Raw genomic sequence first — 26,665 nt, forward strand, 5'->3', positions numbered from 1 at the left:
TAATTAAAAAAAAAAAAAAGATTTTGCCAAAAGAGTAAAAAGACAACCTACAACTAGGAAAAAAAAATTGGCTATGACATGTCCGATCAGGGTCTAATTTCTAAAATCTGTAAAATACTGCAAAACTTCAACCACAAAAAGACAAATAACCCAATTAAAAAATGGGCAAAGAATATGAACAGGCACTTCACCAAAGAAGACATTCAGGAAGCTAACAGATATATGAAGAAATGCTCACCATCATTAGCCATTAGAGAAATGCAGATCAAAACTACAGCAAGATACCATCTCATCCCATCAAGGCTAGCATTAATTCAAAAAACACAAAATAGTAAATGTTGGAGAGCCTGTGGAGAGACTGGAACGCTTACACACTGTTAGGGAGAATGTAAAATGGTACATTGGAAATCTATTTGGCACTTCCTTAAAAAGCTAGAAATAGAAATACCATACGATTTACCAATCCCACTCCTTGGACTATATCCTAGAGAAATAAGAGCTGTTACATGAATAGATATATGCACACCCATGTTCACTGCAGCACTGTTCACAATAGCAAAAAGATGGAAACAACCTAGGCATCCATCCCTAGGCGTCCTTCAATGGACGAATGGATAAACAAATCACGGTATATTTGCACAATGGGATACTACGCAACTATAAAGAACAATGATGAATCCACAAAACTTCTCATAACATGGATGAATCTGGAAGGCATTATGCTGAGAGAAACTAGTTACAAGTATACAAATATTGTACGAGACCACTATTATTAGAACTCAAGAAAAGGTTTAAACACAAAAGAAAACACTCTTTGACGGTTATGCAGTTGGCGAGGGAGGGAAAGGGGAATTCACTAACTAGATAGTAGACAAGCATTATCTTAGGCGAAGGGAAGGATAACACACTATACGGGGGAAGTCAGCACAACTGGACTAAACCAAAAGCTAAGAAGTTTCCTGAACAAACACTTTGAGAGAAAGTGTAGCAGGGGTGGCGGTCTGGGAACCATGGTTTCAGGGGACATCTAGGTCAATTGGCATAACAAGTTTTATTAGAAAATTTTATTAGAAAATTGTTCCAATTTTCTATTAAGAAAATGTTCTGCATTACACTTTGATGAGTAGAGTCTGGGGTCTTAAAAGCTAGCAAGTGGTCATCTAAGACACATCAATTGGTCCCAACCCACCTGTAGCAAAGGAGAACAGAGAACACCAAAGACACAAGAAAAATATTAGCCCGAGAGACAAAGGGGCCACATAACCCAGAGACTCCATTAGCCTGAGACCAGAACAACTAGATGGTGCCTGGCTACCACCAATGACTGCCCTGACAGGGAACACAACAGAGACTGTCTGATGGAGCAGGAGAAAAGTGGGGTAAAAAACTCAAATACTAGTAAAAAGACCAGACTTAATGGTCTGAGGCTGGAGGAATCCCAGAAGACATGGTCCCCGGACTCTCTGTTGACCCAGAACTAAAACCATTCCCAAAGCCAACTCTTCAAACAAAGAATAGACTGGACTATAAAACATAAAATGATACTCATGAAGAGTGTGCTTCTTAGTTCAAGTAAACACACAAGACTAAATGGGAAGCTCCTGTCCTGAGGCGAGATGAGAAGGCAGAAAGGGATAGGAGCTGGCTGAATGCATTTGGGAAATCCAGGGTGGAAAGGAGGAATGCAGTCTCACTATACGGATGGCAACTAGGGTCACATGACTATGTCTGCATAAACTTTGTATGAGAAACTAACTTCAGCTGTGAACTGTCACCTAAAGCAAAATTAAAAAAAAAAAAAGATTACAGACTTGGGGGAAAAAATAAGACACAATCCCTTCCATCTAAGATGCAACTGTTGGTCTTTTCCCACCTGGAACAAAGGAGAATGAAGGAAACCAGACTAAAGGAAGAAATAAGTCCACAGGACTAACGGCCCATACTAACCATAGCCTTCACTAGCCTGAGACCAGAAAAACTAGATGGTGCCTGGCTACCACTACCAATTGTTCTGACCACAGACACAATTGAAGGTCCCAGTTAGAATGGAAGAAAAATGTAGAAGAAAATTCAAATTCATAAAAAAGACCAGACTTACTGGACTGATAGAGACCAGATGAACCCCTGAGAGGTTATCACCCTAATATACTCTTTTAACCTGGAACTGAAGTCACTCCCGGAGATCACCTTTGAGCCAAATAATAGATCAGCCTATAAAATAAACAGTAATATCCATGAAGAATGTGCTCCTTTAAACAATCAACTGCAAGAGACCAAATGGTCAACATTTATACAAAAGCAAAGATTAAAAGGTAAGGAGGGGCAGGGAAACTGGATGGATGGCAACAGGGCAGGTAGGGCGGAAATGGTGAGAGCGTTGACACATTATGGGGATTGTAACCAATGTCACGGAACAATCTGTGTATGAATGTCGAATGGGGACTATAATGTGCTATGTAAACTTTCACCTAAAACACAATAAAATATTCAAAAATAAGTAAATAAATAAAAGATACAATCCCTTTCAGCCTTTAAGGTTCAATGACAATTCCTTACGAGACTCCAAGGCAGGGTGAGTCTCTCCCCACTCCATGCTTGCAGAGCCTTCAGGGTGATGTGGTGTAAACCCTTGTCTATACTGCAGCCTCCCTGCTATTGAGGAGGTCAGGATATGAACCCAGATCTGAAGGATTCCAAGTGCAGTGCTCTTAACAACTCTACTCCTCAAGTATCACCTCCTCAGGAGCACTGGCTCCTGGCATCGGTGTATGTTCTACTGAGCAATGACCTCACGTCATAATGCACACAGCCTATTTAAATCGCATGCTAGTGAAAAATAATAGCCATAATTGACAGAGAACTTACTGTGCACAGGTACTATAGTACAAACCTACGTGTGCACTCTAAGGTAAAAACCATTATTATCCCCCATTTTACACATTAGAAAATTGAGGCATAAGGACAGTAAGTCTCTGAGCAAGGAAGGGTGGAGCCACATTCAAACTCAGCTTTGTCAGATTAGAGTCCATGCTCTTAAGTGCACTGAGCCAAGATAGAGGACCCAGGAGCTCCATTTTGATAGAACCCTACTACGAGTAAAGTATAGACTGTGCTCATTTTCAGCATATCCTAAGAACTATAATCTCGACATGACTCCACGTTGAAAACAATGACAAAAAACAGTTCTGACATTTAAACTGGACTTTGAGAAACTGTTGGGGCTTCAGTTGCACAGACTGGGAATTGGGCATAATGGCAGAAGGAGCTGGTGTGGAAGGCTGGTGGGGACAAAATGCCACACTGGCAACGTGGCACAAGACTGTTGCCACTAGGACCTCTCCAACAGACCACCTTTAAAATGCAGCCTTCGCCTTGTGCCCTGGCAGGCAGGAATCCACCCAGCCACTGCAACCCAATCCACCACAGTGGCAATGGGGTTTTGGGCCACAGTCACTTTATACAACTTGTAAGTTAAACACAGCTGTGAGTTATTATGCTGAAAAGTTGTATCTGCATTAACTCGACAATTTTTGATAAAATTGGTTATGTGTTAAGAGTCACCAGGGAACAGGGCAGTTATGGTTCCATATACGCTCGCTTCCATTTTCCTTGCTCTTTGCCAACCCTTAACTCACCGTCTGCCTGGTTTCCTCAAGCCCTGGAATAATCTTCTTGTGGTCTGTCTTACAAAAACGAGAAGTCATGGCAAACCACAGTTCTACCCAAGTTATCAACAGTATTTGGAAATTTGAATCTTCAAAAGGCTGAGCTCATCAGACAAAGCCCTTGCTTTGGGGGAAGTGGTTATACCACAAAAGAGGCACCCTGGTAATAATGCTCACTCAACTGGTACGGCCCCCCTCGGCACTATGCCTAAACCCTGCCAGATAATGTTCTGCGATGGCGCTTCCACTCTCATTCAGCCAATCTTCCCGTCACTCATTCAGTCATATATTCAACTGACAAATATTTACTGAGTATCTACTATGTTCCAAGCACTAGGATTAAAACAGGGTCTCTCAGGCAGAAACCTCCAGAATTATAATCCTCCTCTTCTGTTCTCCTTCCAAAGACCTTTGGGGTAAAGACTAGGAGCAAGGCCCACCTGGGTAAGTGGTAGAAGGGAAAGAAGATAAGAAGAAAAGGGACTAAGGACAAAAAGAATCACAAAGAAATGTTAAAATTTAACCAACAGTCTGCTGGCTAATAGTAATATTGGCATTATTTTAAAACTTTTATATATACTACGGAATAAGACAAAAAAGTAATTACTTAATGTTGTTAGGAACCAAAACTATCAGTGTAAAAGAAAAAATATGAAATCAAAGGAATTAAGTAACAACCCTGTACTGTTAGGTTTGAATTGGAAAGATCAATATTCTATTAGTTGAATTTCTATAAGAGTATGCTGTGTAACAAACAAATCCTCAAATCTCAGTGGTTTACAACAACAATATTTATTTCACATTCACAGGTCTACAGAGTCACTGCTAGGTTCACCTGGGTTTGGCTGGGTTCGGCTGCAATCCAGGTTTTCGATCATGTTCAAGTCATTACGTTCTCATTTAATGTCAAGCTGAGAGAACAATAGCTACTGTCATGTGGTAGAGAGTGGAAGTTCCAAGAGAGTTGGTGGAAGCTTGCCATGCCTCTTATCACCTCCACTCAGCACTTGCACACTATCGTTTCTGCCCATGTTCCACAGACACGTGGGCGGGGGGAAGTATACATCACTCACAGTGAAGCTATGATAAGTATGAGGGGAGAAGGAAGAGTTTTGAAGAAATAATATCATCCACCACAACTATTTCAACCACCTCACATGCATGCAAAAGCTGGACAATGAAAAAGGAAAAGAGAAGAACTGATGCATTCAAATTGTGGCACTGGCAAAGAATATTGAAAAACTGTGGACTGCTGAAAGAGTGAACATACCAGTCTTAGAAGAAATACAACCAGAATCCTCCTTATAAACGAGGATAGCTAGACTTTGACTCACTTACTTTGGACACACCATTAGGAAAGACCAATCCCTACAAAAAGACATCATGTTTGGTAAAATAGAGGGTCAGTGAAAATAAACCTCAATGAGATGAGTTGAACAACAGTCACAATAATGGACTCAAACATACCAACAAATAAGATGTAACACAACCAATGTGTCAGTCTGTTTTCCATAAGATTGCCATGAGCCAGAGCTGACTCGACAGCAACACAACAACCACTACACCTATGAACTCTCAATTTTTCTTCTCAAAAACAAATATTTTCTATCTCTGTCCACTGAAAAGGCCTCAAAGCTATAGCAAGTCAGTAGCAATGAGCATCCCTTCACCCAAACATGGTTTCTAAACGTTATTCTCCACTAAAAGAAACCAGCACTCCTTGAAGGAATGCCTGATTCCAGGTCTGTGGTAGGAAATGTACAACATGATCCTGATATATCTTATTGAGCCAAACAGCAATAAAGCCATCTAAAGACTCACGGGATCATGCTAAAAGGATACAAGAGCCAACGTGAAAGGGCTCCTACTGGCCAAAAATGGGACAATTTATACATCAAAAAAGAATAGTTATTACAACTGATTGAAATGCATAGGATATTTAAAAAATTCATGAGTTCATTATAATACTGAGACACAGATACTGTCCACCAAAATCTAAACAAAACACACACACACACACACGCACACCAGCAGCCATCATTGGAGATAACCAGGGTACCAAGTGCTTGCTCTGAAAACTGACAATTAGAAGGAAAGAACATAGCCCTAGTTGATAAGGACAAATTCTTAAGATTTCAGCTATAAATATAGGAAGAATGATAGAATTAGAAAAATCACCATTTGGCTAACTCTAATAAAATGCTTAATTCAGGCAGATTATGAATAGATGAAATTATTACATAAGAGGTAGATGGACCAGAGAGTCACCCCCTGAATCCACTGATCAATCTTCACCTGGCAAAGAGTAGGGCAATCATATGCCTCCTAATGTGATGTATAGTATGAAGTACCCAGTACCACCTATAAAATATTCTTCCCAAAAAGGCTGAACCCAAGTCCAATCTAGCCTTTAGGGTTAACTTTCAGTTGACAGAAAATATTCAGGGCAGGTGAAAAAAAGTTAAGCCACCTAAGAGGAAGCAGAAAATTCAAAATGTGGGCCATTACACAGCACGACCAACTTAGTCTTCAATAGAAGGGCATGGGGGAAAAAAGAGAGGATGGTCACTAGAACAAAACAGACGTTAATACACATAATAACCAAATGCAGTGCATGGATCTCATAATTGTTGCTGCTGTTATTTTTGATTGTTTGGTTTCTTTTTGAGACAAGTAAAGAAATTTGAAACTTGACTGCCTACTCTGATGTGGGAGAAAGGTGTGGCAATCCGCTTCCGTAATGATTTACAGCCTTGGAAACCATGTGGGGCAGTTCTACTCTGTTGAGAGGGTCTCTAGGAGTCAGAATCAATTCAACAGCAATGGGTTTGGGTTTGGGTTTGTTCTCTGATACCAAGGAATTACTGCTAATTTTGTAAGGTGTGATAATGCTATTGACGTTATGTTAGGGAATAGGCCATACCCACAACAAGTAGTGGCTAAGTACTTGGTCTCTGGGCTCAGACAGGCCTAATTCAAGTACTGATTACTCAGCAGACAGCCAACCTTCTACTCATTATCTATATAGGGCTGAATTGAGGGTAATCTTAGTAACTAGGCAAGGACAAAATCTTTAGGGAATTAGGATTTCACAAAGCAAATTATTATCAGTCTTATAATCACCTACATCCCTGGTTCTCATCCTTGGTTGTACACCACTGAGGAGCTGTTCAAAAGCAGATTTCCCAGCCCCTCTCTAGCCACATGAAATCAGAATCTCAAAGGGTGGGCCCTAGGCATCTGTATTTTTACAGCATTCCCCAGCTGATTCTGATACCCAGCCAGGGTTGAAAGGCACCAGTCCACATGTTCCCTGATCTCCTGGGAGTCCAGATCACTCACGGTGTTCATCTTGCTCTCAGATGCTGGCCTGTGCTTCCTGGAAAGCCTTGCCTGCATCAAACTTGAAATCGTCCCTCTTATTCATGTCCTTCCAATTCTGGGGTGGTCCAGACACAACATGGCAGGCATCCCCAGGGGAAAAAATTCCAGTTTGTAGTCTGCTAACAACAATAATAACAGCAAAAAGGCTGGGGCAGCTCCCAGGGTCTTCCTTTAAACCGCAGTTTTGACAATGAGGAGCAAACTCTTCCATTTTTAGCTACTAATACCTTATAGAACCAAGACATTCAAGTTTGGGGTTTCTCCAGATACCATGAAGCAATTAGCTCTTAACCCTCACTGTGCATCAGAATCACCTGGTAAACTTTTATAAAATAAGGTTGACTGGGTTCCAGCCCCAATCCAAAGATTCAGATTCAATGGTCTAGGGTAGGGTTGGGTACCCCATGGTTCAAAAGTTGCCAACTGATTCCAATATACAGCTACAGCTGAGAACAAATACTCCAAAAACTAAAATATTTAAAGCAAAACATCTCCACTTTAATGTCTTGTCACAACTTGAAACAAGATAAGCAAAACACAAGACAGCCTTGGACGAGGCACCTTCCAAACGGTGGTGCCTTGAAGGAAAGGCTTGATGTGGCCCTACTTGTGCTTCTGAAGAGGAAGGTCCCTGCCCATCATACCCAGGCACATGCAGGAGGCTGCTGAGCCAGGGATTCCCCAGGCCACAATGCTGCTCCGTTAGAAACTCTATACCTGGGGCTCACCGAAGGTGATTTGCACACCTTGTTTTCTCAGGACAAAGAATAAAGATCCACAAGTTGCTCCAGATCAGAGCCAACCAGAGAGCATGATGAGAACAGCTTCAGCTGCAAACTAAGACAGTCACACAGCTGCTCCCCCAAAAGGTTCTAAGATGCAATGGATCTACTAGTGAGCTTTGTGTTTTTTTTTTTTTTTTCAATTAAAAAGAGTAGATAATTGCACATTTGAACAGAACACAAAACGGTAGTCAGTCAATTCAAAAAAGCAAACAACTCTGCTCCCCAAGCCTAATGCACACACACACACACACACATAAATACAAATCACTGCCATGTCTTCACATAAAATGCTAAACACTGCTAGTCGCACTAGTTTCCTCTTCATTTGTACTAGGTTAGATGTCAGTTCCAAGTAGGCCTGGATACTTTGTCTGACTTTGTATTGAAGTATTCTGTCTTTCTCAAAGTCTTAACAGTCGCTGTACTGTAAGAGGAAGGACATGTACACTAAGAGTGCTCTGGACTTCACACACTCGGTATGTGGCATATCCACTTTGACATATCTCCACATCCACACCCTATTCTCTGAAGCCTGTATCTTACTCACTAGGCTGGGTCCCCCCGGTCATGTCTGTCCGTTCTGACCACATACTTCTGATCTTAGGTGACCGGACCAGCACTGGACATGTGACTAAACTGAGCTGGACTGAAGTTGCTAATCTCAGTCTGGGCCCGTAGCTTAAATGAAACATATAAATGTGGACCCTTGGCGGAGGCTAGGTTGGACAGACAGAAAAGATATCAGGCACAGACAGAAAAGATGGCAGGGAGAGGGAAATGCAGAGGCAAGAAGCAGAGACTGCCTGAGTACTGGCTGGCTCTCCAGACTGACTGGACTCCAAGCCTACAGATTCTGTAAAGTGCCCCTTTCTCCTTGTAATCAATTCCTCTTCCACCTGTTAAACTACTTTGAAATAGATTTCTATTATTTGCTTCAAATAAAAAAAGAACCCTGACTGAAATACCTGTATAGCCTTGTTAACAATTGCTAAGCATTTCCAGGAATTTTCTTTAAAAGTAAAATCAACAGTTTTCCCTTTATTGAATACGCTGTTTCTAAAAATGTACATATGCTTTTAATGTAAATAGTTTTGTGTTTTGCTGTGACAACTAGTTGAAAAACAGGAACAAGGCAACCACCAGATTTGAGGATTAGCAAAAAGAAAAGAAAGCTCTCTAGAAAAACATCCTGCTTACCTCCCCTTCTTGACAGTGAATGTTTTCAGTAGGAGGAACCTGGTAAAAGGAATTGGTGTGGCAAGGCCCGACTCTGAGACACAGAGGCCTATGGGACCAACTGCTCCCAGTTCTGCTGGAGTGGCCAAAACAAGGTGCCATTCTCTGAAGAACCCAAACACCTTGTTCAACTAATGAACACTGTCAAGGATGGAAAGTTCCTGGATGCTCCCACTGACAGGGGCTTAAGACGATACCATGCAATTATAGAGACTTCAAGAGAGAAACTGAGCTTACTAATAGTGACTAAATTCTCCTCCCAGCAACAACCTTACTTAGTATAAGAGTGTAAAGGACCAAGTACAGACCTCTGGTTGGATGGCTTTAAACACAGGTATGTCCATTAATGTAATCTGGCTCTGCAACAAAAGAAAACAGTGTTAGAAAATACTGTAAATCAAAGATAATTTTCATTTTACTGTGGTAATAAGATGTTTGTGAAAGTTATATTTTCCCCCTTAAAATAAAAAACAAGATAGGAGTAGAAAATTGGATGAATTTCTAAAATGTCTCTCCCTGCCTTCTCTCTTCATAAATCTTGATCCACATCCTTCTCTCTTGAATGTGAGATGAACTTTCAATTTAAGAATTGGTAACAGTTGTTTGGAGGGTGGGGCGGGAAGTAAGCGGAACATTTTTACTTTGGACATTTTTGTACTATTTCAATTTTTGTTTCAAGCATGAATTACTTTTATAATTTTAAAAAGTTGCAGACACATATTAAAAATTAGAATGCTAAACAGAGACAGTATCTATCACCCTACAGTTAAATTTAAATCTATAGTTTATAGAAATTATACCTTTCTTCCAAAGTTTACGCCTTCCCTAAATTATACAGTAGAGTACATCCACATACCAGTGTTGGTCCATGAACCGTTTGTTCCACCAGCCCACAACAAGATAAGTACAGAAGTTGAGAGCAAGGGTTTGGAAACTTTTACAGTAATTTGACATTACCAGGACATTTTTATCACATTTTTTAAAAAAGCAATCAGTCCTCAACAGATTGAAAATGAAAAAACTGATTCCTCACCATAGCTAGCTTGAGAAGCACTAATGTCATCAACAAAGAAAACACACGTTATATTAAAAGTCTGTTCCTATAGTTAGAAGTTCACATATCATAAGAGAAGGCACTATTGCTAACAATTTTGCAGGTCAAGGTATGGACTGACACACTTCACATGACCAATCTACCTCCTTATATCACATGGGATGCCAGATCTCAGTTAACTGATGCCTCTGTGACAGGTAGGGAAAGGAGAAATGAGGGCCTTTGGATGCCTGTTAATGGGAGAAGACACCCTGTCCATTGAACACGAGGGTACCAGGTATGACATGATGCAGTGAAACAAATGTGGGCTCTGGAATCAGTGGGGCCCAGGTCTGCGTCTGGACACTGTTGCTTAACAGCAATATTCTCTTTACATGTGACTGAACCTCTCCTACCTCAGGTGCCACTCTAGAAACCGATGACAACAACTATCTTACAGGATCTTCGTAAAAACTCAAAACAAGATGCATAGAATGTCTGGTATGTGAAGGATGCTCAATAAATATATATATGTTTTTGGCAAAAGGGAAGTCACATAGGTGGGCTGAAGCACTGACATGTGAACTTATGGTTCTTGACCAGTAAGTGAACTAGGAAATAAGGAACCATGAATTTGTCTGAGTCTCAATGCATCAAAGCTGCTTTAGAGAAAATTAAAAGAAAGCTGTTACACTGAGCCAACAAACATTGTCATGAAAAAAGGCCTCACATCAAGAATATGTTGGCTGCTTCGAGGGCCAGTGTAGCAGGGGGCGGGGGTTTGAGCACCATGGTTTCAAGGGACATCTAAGTCAATTGGCATAATAAAATCTATTAAGAAAACATTCTGCATCCCACTTTGGAGAGTGGCATCTGGGGTCTTAAACACAAGCAAGCAGCCATCTAAGATGCATCAATTGGTCTCAAACCACTTGGAGCAAGGAAGAATGAAGAACACCAAAGACACAAGGTAATTACAAGCCTAAGAGACAGAAAAGACCACATAAACCAGAGACTACATCAGCCTGAGTCCAGAAGACCTAGATGGTGCCCAGCCACAACCGATGACTTCCCTGACAGAGAAAAAAACAGAGAACCCCTGAGGGAGCAACAGAGCAGTGGGATGAAGACCCCAAATTCTCGTAAAAAGACCAGACTTAATGGTCAGACTGGGTCTAGAAGGACTCCGGAGGCCATGGTCCCCAGACCTCCTGTTACCCCAAGACAGGAACCATTCCAAAAGCCAGCTCTTCAGACAGGGATCAGACTGGAATACAGCATGGAAAATGTAACTGGTGAAGAACGGGCTTCTTGGATCAAGTAGACACATGAGACTATGTTGGCCATCTCCTGTCTGGAGGGGAGATGGGTGGGCAGAGGGGGCCAGAAGCTACTCCAACGGACACGAGGAGAGAGGGTGGAGAGAAGAGCTGTGCTGTCGCATTAGAGGGAGAGCAATTAGGAGTGTATGGCAAGGTGTGTGTAAGTTTTTGTATGAGAGGCTGACCTGATTTGTAAACTTTCACTCAAAGCACAATAAAAATTAAATTAAAAAAAAAAAATATGTTGGAGAAAAATGGCACTATGCACAAGCATGTCGACTGTGACCACAAGTCAGGGCTTAGGTACAGAAATGTAGGCAGCTCTTGGCCCAATTCAGAGATGGTCCAAGGTCGCTGGATTTCTGAGATGTACAGGATGCAAGCCACAGCATGCCATTCTCAGCAAAGGAGCTACTGCTCTTCATGGGCACAGGGGCAAAATGCTGTCTCTAATGGAAGCTTGGCAGAAAGACAGAGGATGGCACCAGGAGTAAAGAAGCATTTGCTGTAGATTCAAGTCGTTCCACCTCTGGGTTCCACCCTCCAGTGGTGAGGGGCATTTAACATTAGCACAACACAGATCTGGCCCTCATAATCCAAGTGTTGAGTGGCTTGCAAGGCCTGAAGGCTGGGCCATAAGGCCCAGATCTAAGTCCTGAGCAAATGCAAACAGACTGGCATTTCTTCTGCCAGACCCATCAAGATTATTAGCCAAGTGTTCCTTGTATTTGGATTAATTCTGCCATCCTGGGGAACAAAAAGGCCTTGTGAAAACAGGAGATTTGAGCTGAAGGCTCAGAGGGCCTTGGAAATCTCTCCTGCAGTTCATGTTAACTCCCTGTTCGGGAAAACCGGCAGGATGTTTGTAATGTCATTTAGGAAAAGAACCAAAATCTGCTAAAGTGAAAATGAGAAAACTTCCTTTCCATACTGCCGTAAGCTCTAGGGTTTGCTACTGAATTTCCAAATGATTTATTAAAATAATGATTTTATGTTTCAGATTTTTTTTTTGATGGTCCCAGTTTCAAATATTCTGATCCCTGTTCAGACCATAAGTCAGAAAATGTATTCAAGAGTTTTACTCAAAACAAACAAACAACAGGGGTCACCAGACTTAAAATACATTGACTGATCCTAAACACATAATCCGAGGATTTTTTAGAAAAATCCCTATTTCTAGCCTCTCAATTTTCATCAAAAAGAAGATGCAATGTCCACAGCAAGAACATATCAATACAAGATACTTAGGTAAAAATATCAGATTTTAAGTTTCATGTCATTTTACTGAAAGACCAAATGCGTGTAAAAAGATTGCTGATGAGCAATCCTTCCCACAAGTTTGAACACTCCAAGGAAGGCAGTTTTTCCAAAAAAGGAGGGTGTGGGTAGGGACCTGCAAGACAAGGTCAGGTCCTATTATACTTCACAGGCGGCTCTGGGTCATGGGAGACCCTGCCTCTCCCTCAGGAGAGACGTCCTGGCTTCCTGGAGAGGAAGAGGATTTCCCAGGGGTGTGTTACAGCTTCAACAGAAACACTAGACAGTGAGGCTCCCACTCATTTCCAAGCAGCAAATTCTCCCAGTAGTGGGGAATACATGTCTTGGATTGAACACGGACACTCCCAAACAATTTCTTAATGGTTTATCCTTATTTCTGGAAGAAAGCCTACACACAGGATGTTCAGTTAAGCTAGTCACCTGGCAATGCTTCCTTAATCACAGCCCCTTCTCCCAGCTCCTCCTTCCTTCTAGTCCAGGCCATCTAAAAATCCAGATATTTAAGGGAAACTGCCAGTCTCTACACATGAAAACATGTTTCAGTGCAAATGAATTCTTCAGGCTTGAGAGACCTATTGGAGCACTTCACAATATGGCCCTAAAGAAAAAAGTGGTATCAGTTATTTGGCTACTGGGTTAGCCAAAAACGTTTTCACATAAATTGAATGCAGTGTTTCCCCCTCTCCTTCCAGCACCCAAATAAACAAAAAACTTTTGGCAAATCAATGGTATGTGTGATCTTAAGATAAATAAGATTTTAATTAAATGGAGAATATCACTCTACCAATGCATGACCAGGAGGGCTCATGGAAAGAATTTCACAAAACAAAAAGTAATCAGCTCCAAAAATATATTCCTGCTTCTACTCCCAGAGCACAGGAAGTACTTAGGGAATTTGAGAATTGTCATCAGGGAAATGCAAATTAAAACAGGAAGATCCCACTAGCTGTCCATCAGTGCCATCACTACAATGGGACTGTGAACTGTTATTTTTGGAAAGTAATCTGGTAGTATCTCGTTAAAAAGTTTAACTATTTATTTTTAAACCTGCAAAATGTTGTAAGAATAGTAAAATAGCTCTCACAATCCTTCACCTAGATTCACAAATTATTAACATTCTGTTTCATTTGCTTTATCTCTAAGTATATAATTATATATATACATACTTTTTTTCTGAACCATCTGAGAGTTAGGTGCAGATATTACGACTTTTTACCCCTAAATCTTCAGCATGTACTTCCTAAGAACAAGACCATTTTCTTGTATTATAGTAAAATTATTAAATTCAGGAGGTTTATCATTGGTAAAATAATATTACATAGTATACTACATAATATAACTCTGAGCAAATAATCTGAGAAGCTGAACTATATGAAGAAAAGGGCATCAGGATTGGAGGAAGGCTGAACTTGGGTTATGCAGATGACATAACCCTGCTTGCTGAAAGTGAAGAGGACTTGAAGCACTTACTAATGAAGATCAAAGATCACAGCCTTCAGTATCAATTACACCTCAACATAAAGAAAACAAGAAATCTTCACAACTGGACCGATAAGCAACATCATGATAAATGGAGAGAAGATTGAGGTTGTCGAGGGTTTCATTTTACCTGGATCCACAATCAACACCCATGGAAGCTGCAGTCAAGAAATAAAAAGACGCATAGAATTGGGCAAATTGGCTACAAAAGACCTCTTTAAAGTATTGAAAAACAAAGATGTCACCTTGAGGACTAAGGTGTACCTGACCTAAGCCATGGTGTTTTCCATCAGCTCATATGCATGGGAAAGCTTGACAATGAATAAGGAAGACCAAAGAAGAACTGACACCTTCAAATTGTGGTGTTGGTGAGAATATTGAATATACCATGGATTGCCAAAAGAACGAACAAATTTGTCTTGGAAGAAGTACAACCAGAAAGCTCTTTAGAAGCAAGTATGGCAAGACTACTTCTCACATACTTTGGACATGTTATCAGGAGGGATCAGTCCCTGGAGAGGAACATCATGCTTAGTAGAGGGTCGGCAAAAAAGAGGACAACCCTCAATAAGACGGACTGACACAATGGCTGCAATTGACCCAAGCATAGCAACAATTGTCAGGATGGCACAGAATCAGGCAGTGTTTAGTTGGGTTGTGATTAGGATCACTATGAGTTGGAACCGACTCGATGGGATGTAACAACAACAGTATAATATAGAGTCCATATTCAAATTTTGATGATTATCCCAATACTGTTTTTTGCAAAAATTTTTTCTTGATTCAGGATCATGAACTGCATTTATATATTTCTCATAAAAATTGAAATGAGAATGTTTGACACAATAAACCCTATTAACTACAGAAAGAAAAACACTGGCATATAAAAAGACTTTATATATAGATACAAAGATTTGATATGGATATAAATATGCATGTTTACTGCACCATTCTTTATAGTAACAAAAATGTGGCAACAACCTGAAAGTAAAGAAAATTGTTGAAAAAAATTATGGTATATCTAGACTCTGGAATATTATGAATCTTTTAAAAGTACTGAATTAAATCTATACATATTGACCTGGAAAGATGACCATAATGGATTGATGAGTGATAAAGACAATTTCTAGGCTTGCTTTTTGTTCTGTTTCCAGCCATTGAGGGAGTAGGGCTGATGTCTAGCTGTAGAGAAGCCCCCAATAAAAAATGGGCTTTTTTAAAATTTCTATCTTTTTATTGTAAAATAACACACATTTACAGAAAAACACACTAAACAAATGCATGGTTTAACAACTTATTATAAGATGAACACCTTGTAACCATCACCTCGGTCAAGAAACAGCCACCCCAGAAATTTCTCCATGTGCCCTTCCCAAATCACAAGCCCCTCCTTTCCACCAAAAGGAACCACTATCCTGAATTTTAGAGTAATCACTTCCTCAAGTTTCTTCACGATTTTATCATTCAAGTGTTGCCCACCTTTTAAGTCTCTTTTAATCTACAGGTATTCTCTCCATCCCTTTATTTCCTTATAATGTATCTGTTGAAAAACTCAGGCCATTTGACCCACACAGTTCCCCACAATCATGGCACAGGTTAACATGTTCCTCTGTCCTTTGCATTTCCTGCGCATCAGCAGCTAGGCCCAGAGGCTTGAGTGGACATAGGCTTGATCCTTTAGGCAAGATTGGGAGTGGTGGTGTGTACTTTCATCATAAAACACAAAATATCACTCTTTTTGTGATGTAATTGGCCACTGATACTTAATGCTTAGATCTATTAACTCACTGGGGATTACCAGATGATGATATTCCATTTATTTTTTTATTTATTACTTGGAATAATTTAATAAAGAGGCACATTCCTCATCTGGAGCCCTAACGGCATACTGGTTAAGAGTTCAGCTGCTAACTAAAAGGTTGGCAGTTCAAATCCACCAGCCACTCCTTGGAAACATTATGGGGCAGCTCTACTCCATCCTGCAGGGTTGCTGAGAGTCAGAATCAACTTGATGGCAATAGGTTTGTTTTTTTTGGCTTATTTTCTCCTTAGCCAGTACAGTTCGAAAGTGAAAGCCAGGACAAACACTTGATTCTTGCCTTTTATTTATTAGTTTTCAAGACAATAAATTAGTTTCTATCACCCTCCAAAGGTGATCAATTATTCGATGGCTTTCAATTACAATTAATATCCTTTTGAAGCTGGAATTGTCCTATCTGTGAGCAGTGGAAGTTTCTTTTAGTTGACTCCTGTGTCTTTTTGACACGACCCTAGTAGTCTCTGATAGGTTACTCACTGGTATGGCAAGATGTACCAGGCTCATCTTGAACATTTCCTGTCCCTGACTTGGAATCAACCAGTTCTCCAGGCAACACTGGTTTCTTTTAGTGAGAAATGACACTGCAAGACCACGATCTGGAATTCATAGTAATATTTCCAATTTCAATTTAGGACCACTTTTTTTTTTTTTTAACTTACCCTCTTCATATTGAAAATGCTGATCTAAAGGACACAGGATATAATGAGTTACAATATCCCATAATTATTCATTTACTTTATCCCACATTTCACACACAACAGTCTCAGGGTAACAATATTAATGTGATCACCACTAATATAATTGAGAATAATTATAAAACTTTCAAATGTGTTCTCTCCAATCTCTCTTATTTTTATAGTTTATATTATAATAGTCATAACGTATTTATTATCTGGGAATAACAGCCATTATACACTATGTCCTCTCCTTTTTAATCCTCGTTTAGTCTTAGTTCTGTAAGTAACTGCTCTCCACCAGTCTTTACAGTGATATTTGTCTAAAGCGTTCATTGGAACAATAATCTCTCTGAGGTCTTCCATATTCATAACAGTTTGTTCATGTCCTTTATATTTGAAAGTCAGTTTTGCTGGAAATAGAATTTTTAGCTCTTTTTTTTCTCTTGATTATGTTACTCCATTTTCTTTTCCCAATATTTTTTGTTGTTGATTTTGTTTCCATTGTTGATTTGTGACTTGGGAGACCCCATGTGTTACACAGTAGGACTGTTCTATAGAGTTTTCTCGGCTGTAATCTTTACAGAAGCAGTTCAGCAGACCTGTTCTGCAGTGCTGCTGGGAGGGTCCAAGCCACCAACCATTTGGTTACCAGTCAAGCATAAACTTTCAGTGCCACCCAGGGACCCTTAACCCATTTTTTTTTAATTTTTATTGTGCTTTAAATGAAAGTTTACAAATCAGGTCAGTCTCTCATACAAAAATTTACATACACCTTGCTATGTACTCCTAATTGCTCTCCCCCTAATGAGACAACATACTCCTCTCCACTCTCTCTTTTTGTGTCCATTCCGCCAGCTTCTGACCACCTATGCCCTCTCATCTCCCCTCCAGATAGGAGATGCCAACATAGTCTCATGTGTCTACTAGAACCTCATTCGTCACCAGCGTCATTTTCAGTCCCATTGTCCAGTCCAATCCCTGTCTGAGCAGTTGGCTTTGGGAATGGTTCCTGTCTAGGGCTAACAGAAGATTGGGGACCATGACCACAGGGACCCTTCTAACCTCAGTCCGACCATTAAGTCTGGTCTTTTTACGAAATTTGGGGTCTACATCCCACTGATCTCCTGCTCCCTCAGGGGCTCTCTGTTGTGTTCCCTGTCAGGGCAGTCATCGATTGTAGCCTGACACCATCTAGTTCTTCTGATCTCAGGCTGATGTAGTCTCTGGTTTATGTGGCCCTTCCCACCTCTTGGGCTCATAATTACCTTCTGTCTTTGGTGTTCTTCATTCTCCTTTGCTACAGGTGGGTTGAGACCAATTGATGCATCTCAGATGGTTGTTTGCTAGCATTTAAGACCACAGACGCCACCCTCCAAAGTGGAATGCAGAATGTTTTCTTAATAGATTTTATTATGCAATTGACTTAGATGTCCCCTGAAACCATGGTCCCCGAACCCCACCCCTGCTATGCTGGCCTTCGAAGCGTTCAGTTTATTCAGGAAACTTCTTTGCTTTTGGTTGATTCCGTGCTGACCACTCCTGTATTCTATGTTGACTTTCCCTTCACCTAAAGTAGTTGTTACTTACTATCTAATTAGTGAATACCCATTTCCCTCCTTCCCTCCCTCCCCACTCTTGTACCCTTCAAAGAATATATTCTTTTCTGTTTAAACTATTTCTCAAGTTCTTATAATAGTGGTCTCATACAATATTTGTCCTTTTGCAACTAATTTCACTCAACATAATGCCTTCCAGATTCCTCCATGTTATGAAATGTTTCACAGATTCATCACTGTTTTTTATCGATGCACAGTATTCCATTCTGTGAATATACCATAATTTATCCATTCATCCATTGATGGGTACCTTGGTTGCTTCCATCTTTTTGCTATTGTAAACGGTGCTGCAATAAACATGGGTGTGCATATATCTATTCGTGTAAAGGCTCTTATTTCTCTAGGACATATTCCAAGGAGTGAGATTGCTGGGTCGTACGGTAGTTCTATTTGTAGCTTTTTAAGGAAGTGCCAAATCGATTTCCAAAGTGGTTGTACCATTTTACATTCCCACCAGCAGTGTAGAAGTGTTCCATTCTCTCCAAAACCTCTCTAACACTTTTCATTTTGTGTTTTTTGGATTAATGCCAGCCTTGTTGGAGTGAGATGGAATCTCATTGTAGTTTTGGTTTGCATTTCTTTAATGTCTAATGATTGTGAGCATTTCCTCATATATCTGTTAGCTGCCTGAATGTCTTCTTTAGTGAAGTTTCTGTTCATATACTTTGGCCATTTTTTAATTGGGTTATTTGTCTTTTTGTAGTTGAGTTTTTGCAGTATCATGTAGATTTTAGAGATCAGGCACTGATCAGAAATGTCACAGCTAAAAGTTTCTTCCCGGTCTGTAGGTAATTTTTTACTCATTTGGTGAAGTCTTTGGATGAGCATAGGTGTTTTTTAGGTGCTCTGAGAGATCTAGTTTCTCTTCTGCATTGTTAGCAGTGTTATGTATACTGTTTATGCCATGAATTAGGACTCCTAACGTTGTCCCTGTTTTTTCTTCCATGATCTTTATCCTTTTAGATTTTATATTTAGGTCTTTGATCCATTTTGAGTTTGTTTTTGTGTATAGTGTGAGGTATGGGCTGTTCTGACTACTGTGGTGGTATAACAGGTTCTAAAATCAGGTACAGTGAAGCCTCCCACTTTGTTCTTCTTTTTCAGTAATGCTTTACTTATCCGGGGCCTCTTTCCCTCCATATGAAGTTGGTGATTTTTTTCTCCATCTCATTAAAGAATGTCGTTGGAATTTGAACCAGAATTGCATTGTATCTATAGATTACTTTTGGTAGAATAGACATTTTTATAATGTTAAGTCTTCCTATCAATGAACAAGGTATGGTTTTCCATTTATGTAGGTCTCTTTTGGTTTCTTGTAGAAGTGTACTGTAGTTTTCTTTGTATAAGACTTTTACATCTCTGATAAGATTTATTCCTAAGTATTTTATCTTCTTGGGGACTACTATAAATGGTATTGATTTGGTGATTTTCTCTTCGATGTTCTTTTTGTTGGTGTAGAGGAATCCAATGGATTCTTGTATGTTTATCTCGCATCCTGATGCTCTGCTGAACTCTTCCATTAGTTTCAGTAGTTTGCTTGAGGATTCCTTAGGGTTTTCTGTATATATCTCTATTTGTATGATGTCATCTGCAAAACAGAGATACTTTTACTTCTTCCTTGCCAGACTGGATGCCCTTTATTCCTTTATCTAGCCTAACTGCTCTGGCTAGGACCTTCAGCACAATGCTGAATAAGAGGGGTGATAAAGGGCATCCTTGTCTGGTTCCCGATCTCAAGGGGAATGCTTTTAGGCTCTCTCCATTTAGGATGATGTTGGCTATTGGCTTTGTATAAATACCTTTTATTATGCTGAGGAATTTTTCTTCTATTCCTATTTTGCTGAGAGTTTTTATCATGAATGGGTGTTGAACTTTGTCAAATGCCTTTTCTGCATCAACTGATAAAATCACGTGATTCTTGTCTTTTGTTTTATTTATACGATGGATTACATAAATTGTTTTTCTAATGTTGAACCACCCTGCATACCCGGGATGAATCCCACTTGGTCGTGGTGAATTATTTTTTTGATATGTTGTTGAATTCTATTGGCTAGAATTCTGTTGAGGATTTTTGCATCTAAGTTCACGAGGGTGTGTAATTTTCTTTTTTTGTGGTGTCTGTACCTGGTTTTGGTATCAGGGGTATGCTGGCTTCATAGAATGAGTTTGGAAATATTCCGTCCTTTTCTATGCTCTGAAATACCTTTAGTAGTAGTGGTGTTAACTCTTCTCTGAAAGTTTGGTAGAACTCCGTAGTGAAGCCATCAGGGCCAGGGTTTTTTTTTTTTTTGCTGGGAGTTTTTTGATTACCTTTTCAATATCTTCTTTTGTTATGGGTCTATTTAGTTGATCAACCTGTTTGTGTTAGTTTAGGTAGGTAGTGTGTTTCTAGGAATTCATCTATTTTTTCTAGGTTTTCAAATTTGTTACGGTACAATTTTTCATAGTAATCTGATATGATGCTTTTATTTTCAGTTGGGTCTGTTGTAATATCACCCATCTCATTTCTTATTCGGGTTACTTCCTTCCTCTCCTGTTTTTCTTTTGTCAGTTTGGCCAATGCTTTATCAATTTTGTTAATTTTTTCAAAGAACCAGCTTTTGGTCTTGTTAATTCTTTCCATTGTTTTTCTGTTTTCTATTTCATTTAATTCTGCTCTAATTTTTAATTCTTTGCTTTCTTACGGTGCCTGAGGGTTTCTTTTGTTGATCTCTATTTGTTTAAGTTGTAGGGGTAATTCTTTGATTCTGGACCTTTCTTCTTTTTCTATGTGTGTATTTGTTGATATAAACTGACCTCTGAGCACAGCTTTTGCTGTGTCCCAAAGGTTCTGATAGGAAGTGTTTTCATTCTCATTGGATTCTAAAAATTTCTTTATTCCATCCTTAATGTCTTCTATAATCCAGTCTTTTTTTGAGCAGGGTGTTGTTCAGTTTCCAAGTGTTTGGTTTCTTTTCCCTGCTTTTTCTGTTATTGATTTCTACTTTTATGGCTTCATGGTCAGAGAGGATTCTTTGTAATATTTCAACGTTTTGGATTCTGCTAAGGCTTCCTTTATGATCTAATATGTGGTCTATTCTAGAGAATGTTCCATGTGCACTAGAAAAGAAGGTATACTTGACTGCTGTTGGGTGAAGTGTTCTGTGTATGTCTATAAGGTCAAGTTGGTAGATTGTGACATTTAGATCTTCCATGTCTTCATTGAGCTTCTTCATGGATGTCCTGTCCTTCACCTAAAATGGTGTGTTGAAGTCTCCTACTATTATTGTTGGGCTGTCTATCTCACTTTTCAATGCTGTTAGAGTTTGTTTTATATATCTAGCCACCTTGTCATTGGATGCATAAATATTTAGTATGGTTATATCCTTCTGGTATATTGTCCCTTTGATCATCATATAGTGTCCTTCCTTATCCTTTGTGGCAGATTTAACTTTAAAGTCTATTTTGTCAGAAATTAATATTACTACTCCTGCTCTTTTTGGATTGTTCGCTTGATGTATTTTTTTCCATCCTTTGAGATTTCATTTGTGTCTCTAAGTCTAAGGTGTGTCTCCTGTAGGCAGCATATAGACGGATTGTGTTTTTTCATCCATTCTGCCACTCTCTGTCTCTTTATTGGTGCATCTAGCCCATTTACATTCAGCATAATTATGGATAGCTATGAATTTAGTGCTGTCATTTTGATGTCTTTTTTTGTGCGATGTTGACAGTTTCTTTTTCCCACTTAATTTTTTGTGCTGAGTAATTTATCTTTATATATTGTCTTTTCCTCATATTCCTTGTTTTTGACTTTGTTTCTGCTGAGTATTTTTTTCTTGTATTTTATTTTGATGTGTAAGATAGCTTGTCTCCTTTGTGGTTACCTTAATATTTACCCCTATTTTTCTAAATTTAAACCTAACTTTTATTTCTTTGTATCGCCTTGTCTTCCTCTCCATATAGAAGATCTATGGCTACATTTCTTAGTCCCTCTTTATTGTTTTAATTTTGTCTTCTTTTACATAATGACATCATTGTTTCCCTGTTTTGAGGGTTTTTTATCTTGATTTATTTTTGTGATTTCCCTGTCTGGGTTAACATCGGATTCCTCTGACCAGTGTTCTAGTCTTGGGTTGATACTTGGGTATTTTTGATTTCTAACCAAAGAGCTCCCTTTAGTATTTCTTATAGCTTTGGTTTGATTTTTACAAATTCCCTAAACTTCTGTTGATCTGGAAATGTCCTAATTTCACCTTCATATTTGAAAGGCAGTTTTGCTGGATATATGATTCTTGGATCACAATTTTTTTCCTTCAATACTTTATATAAGTCATCTCATTGCCTTCTTGCCTGCATGGTTTCTGCTGAGTAGTCCGAGCTTATTCTTATTGACTCTCTTTTGTAGATGACTTTTCGTTCATCCCTAGCTGCTCTTAAAATTCTCTCTTTATCTTTGGTTTTGGAAGTTTGATCATAATATGTCTTGGTGACTTTCTCTTAAAATCTACCTCATGTGGAGTTTGATGAGCATCTTGGGTAAATATCTTCTCATCTTTCACGATATCAGGGAAGTTTTCTGCCAACAAATCTTTAAACAATTCTCTGTATTTTCTGTTATCCCTGCCTGTTCTGGTACTCCAATCACTTGCAGGTTATTTCTCTGATAGAGTCCCACATGATTCTTAAGGCTTCTTCATTTTTTAAATTCTTTTATCTGATTTTTCTGCGCATATATTGGTGCCAAGTGCTTTATCTTTAAGTTCACCAACTCTGCCTTCCAGTCGCTCAATTCTGCTCCTCCAACCTACTGAGTTGTCTAATTCTATAAACTTTATTGTTAATCTTCTGGATTTCTGATTGCTGTCTCTCCATGGATTCTTGCAGTTTATTAAATTTTTCATTATGCTCTTGAAGAACCTTTTTAATCTCTTCAACTACTTTATCTGTGTGTTCCTTGGCTTGTTCAGCATATTGCCTGATCTCCTTCCTAATTTCGTTCCTGACGTCTTGAAGAGTTCTGTATATTAATCTTTCGAATTCTACATCCGGTACTTCCAGGAAGGCACCTTCATCCAGAGGATTCATCGATTCTTTGTTTTGAGCACTTGTTGAGGTGATCATGGTTTGTTTCTTTAATTGACTTAATATTGACTGTTGTCTCCGAGCCATCTATAAGTTATTGTATTAGTTTATTTTATGTTTGCTTACCGTATCCTAGCTTCTTGCTTTGTTTTTGTTTTGACATGCTCAAATGGATTGCTTGAGTGGGCTAGCTTGATTATTTTCACCTTTGGAGTTCTGACATCCTGTCACCAGATGGCTAGAGCTGTTATCAGGTATATCAGTCTAGGAGTCCATTCACTTTTCTTGTACGAAATTCAGCTCAGGTGTCCAGGTACCTGATCAACAAGTGTGTGGTACGGGCTCTGTCCTACAGTCTTAGAAGGGCAGGGGTGATTGGTGTAGGTACCAGTATCTGGTTGCAGCAGGGGATCATGCTCTGAACAACATAGGGGGCTGAGAATCATCCCTTAAGTGTCTCTGAGGAAATCATGTCCCTCTTCCCTAGAGTGTACAGGTGGGTGGGTTCTGCAGATGGACCATGAGTACCCATTATTTTGGGTTGTAAGGACTGGGAGGCACCAGTTACCCTTAGACCCCTGTCACAGGTGGCTGGGTGACCTGAGTGGAGCCACCAGCCCTTAGGCCCCTGATGTGGGCAGGTGAAGACTGTTTACTAGGCAAAGTGGTGTCAAACATCAAATGCCCACCTCTCCACCGCACAGCTGAAACAGCTGTAGTCTGCCAAGAAAGGCCTATTCTCCTGAAATAGGCCCACACAGGTCCATGCAGTGGGTAAAGGTATTCAAAGGCCATGGACCATTTATGCTTGGACGGGACCCTCGTCTGTCCTGCGCTCCCCCAGTTAGTGGAGCTGGCAAATTATCTTTTGCTCCATTTCCAAATTTATTCCTTCTCCAAGGCTGGGAGGATGGCTCCAGGCACTCAAAAGGGCCTATCTCAGGCCCAGGGAAGTCAGCCACTGAAGCCGGCCTGCGGGTGGGGGGAGCACAGTAAAATATACGCAAGTACTTAGCTTTTGCCGAGAGCGCCATTATTCTCTGGTTCCGGAGGTGTGAGTAGGCTGAGCAGCTGGCTGCTTCTTCCTGAGGAAATTGCAGCCGAACACTACTACCAGCCCGCTGCAGCCACTCCCGGGAATGGTGCCTGAGGGATCCCAGCAATTCAGGTCCGGCAACTCCTCTCTGCTTCTGAACTGTCTCTCCCTCACTCTGCCTCTCAGTCCATTTTCTAACTTTGCCTTTGATGTTCAGGGGTCCTAGGTTGTCATAAATATAATCGTTTTACTTGTTTTTTCGGGTCTTTGTTGTAAGAGGGTTTGCAGGAAATGTCTGGCTGTTCCGCCATCTTGGCCCTGCCTCTCCATTTTCTTTTAGTAAAAAGTGTCACAGTCAAAAACACTGATGAGCTTAACTACAACCAAACCCCTCATTCAATTTGGTTCCTTTGTTTGGAGGTTTAGGGTCATGGCTTCACAGAACATCCAAGTTACTGGCCTAATAACAGGTTTAATGCTTCTGCTCTCCCTCCTAGTTTGTTGTATAGTGCCTAGGGTCTTAAAAGCTTACAAACTGTCATCCAAGGCACAATAATTGGTCTATATGGAATGTGTGACTAATTGCCTCCATGAACAACTGCCTCTTTTGCCGTGAGACCAGAAGAACTGAGTGGTGCCCGGCTACCATTACTAAACATTTTGATCAAAGATTCCATAGAAGAACCCTGATCAAAAGGGGAAAATGCAAAACAGAATTTCAAATTCTCACAGACCCTACACTGTCTGGAGCCATGGAGGGTGAATGAACCCCTGAAACTATTATCCCAAGATCATCTTTAAACCTTAAACCAAAATTATCCCAAGGTCATCTTAAAACAAAACAATAGTTTAGCTTATGCATCGCTATGCCAATTTTTTTTTACATGTTGCTGTAAAAGAAATTGGAAACCCTGGTGGTGTAGTGGTTAAGTGCTATAGCTGCTAATCAAGAGGTCGGCAGTTCGAACCCACCAGGTGCTCCCTGGAAACTCTATGGGGCAGTTCTACCATGTCCTATAGGGTCACTACGAGTCGGAATCGACTTGACAGAAGTGCGTTTGGTTTGGTAAAAGAAATTAGCGTAGCGTGCTTACAAAAATACCTTGCGGGGGGAGTGTGCAGTTGGCAAACATAGAAGGTGCACAATGTTTGCGTAAAATGCAGTAGTTTCAAATCTTTTGTAATTTCATGAAAATGCTCTTACAGTTTTAAGTATTTGTTCAGTTCCTTTGCTTTTTTTATTCTCTCCTTTTATGGTTTCCTATTATCTGTATGTTGGATCTTCTTTACTCACCATCAGTATCACTTTTTCTCAAAGTCTTATCTCTTCATTCATTTTGCTTTTTTAAAAATGTCCTCCTTTAAGGCATTCTCTATTATATTCATTTGTTCTTGTGCTCCATCTAGTTTAATCTTCATTTCTGAAAGAATTTTTTATTTTCAATTCTTTTCTAAGTTATGTTACCTCATTTCTGAGATTTTTGTAATTCTAACTTATGTTGTTTCTGCCTTATGGCATGATCTTAATGTCCCTTACTTCATTTTGAAATAGTTACAGTTTTGATCTGTTTTTGTGGCATGCCTTTCTGGCATGTTTTGACTGTCTTTAGGGATATCATTCTCTCATTACTCTTTTTTTTAGTAACTTTGAGATTTGATTCAGTATTTTTCTGTTGCTTATTTTTATATAAAGTTAGTTTTTCTAAGCTTTTTGAAGGGAACATGGTTTAGCATAGATTTTCTAACTTCACTCAGTTTTCTTTTTGGTTATTTTCAAGTAGTGTCTGAAAACATGGCTAGTTGTTTTTTGAGATCTCCTTGCTGTCCCACATATACACACACACACACACACTTTTATCTAGAACTTCTAGTTCCTTTACTATAACTCTCTGATGATTTTTATTCCACTTCCAGCAATTTTTCTTTAGTACGAAGCCTAGTCCTGAAAGGGAGCCTTGGGTGGTTTGTTTCAAGAGATCATATGGGCTAGACCTTAAATCCCTTCCACTTACATGTCATCTGAGTCATCAAAATCCCTCCCATTTCAGCCACTGTCCTCTCATTGACCCACTAAACTTTCCACTAAATACCCATTCGCAATTTTGGGGTCTTTTATTCTCTAGTCTGTCAGATCCCCTAATGTTTACTTCTGCTTTCTCCTATACAGATGCTGATGCACTGCAGATTTTGTGGTTGTTGGTGGTTTGTCCCCAGTCACCTGTATTTTGGGGTTGGTGAGGATGCCTTAGCACTAGTTTTTTTTGTTTTTAATAT

The 26,665-nt window shown here is 39.7% G+C and overlaps 1 protein-coding gene across 11 annotated transcripts in view; it reads right to left on the bottom strand.

Annotated features, from left to right (window-relative positions):
* Positions 1–26,665, bottom strand: part of RALGPS1 (Ral GEF with PH domain and SH3 binding motif 1) — a 407,684-nt gene that overhangs the window by 309,149 nt on the left and 71,870 nt on the right. For all 11 annotated transcript variants that reach the window (XM_064291416.1, XM_064291415.1, XM_064291413.1 and 8 more), the window contains one exon: positions 9,379–9,429. In XM_064291416.1, the coding sequence (XP_064147486.1) occupies positions 9,379–9,429 (51 nt within the window). The remainder of the gene's footprint in view (positions 1–9,378; positions 9,430–26,665) is intronic.

The sequence above is a fragment of the Loxodonta africana genome, chromosome 9, assembly GCF_030014295.1.
Source record: "Loxodonta africana isolate mLoxAfr1 chromosome 9, mLoxAfr1.hap2, whole genome shotgun sequence".
NCBI lineage: Eukaryota > Metazoa > Chordata > Mammalia > Proboscidea > Elephantidae > Loxodonta > Loxodonta africana.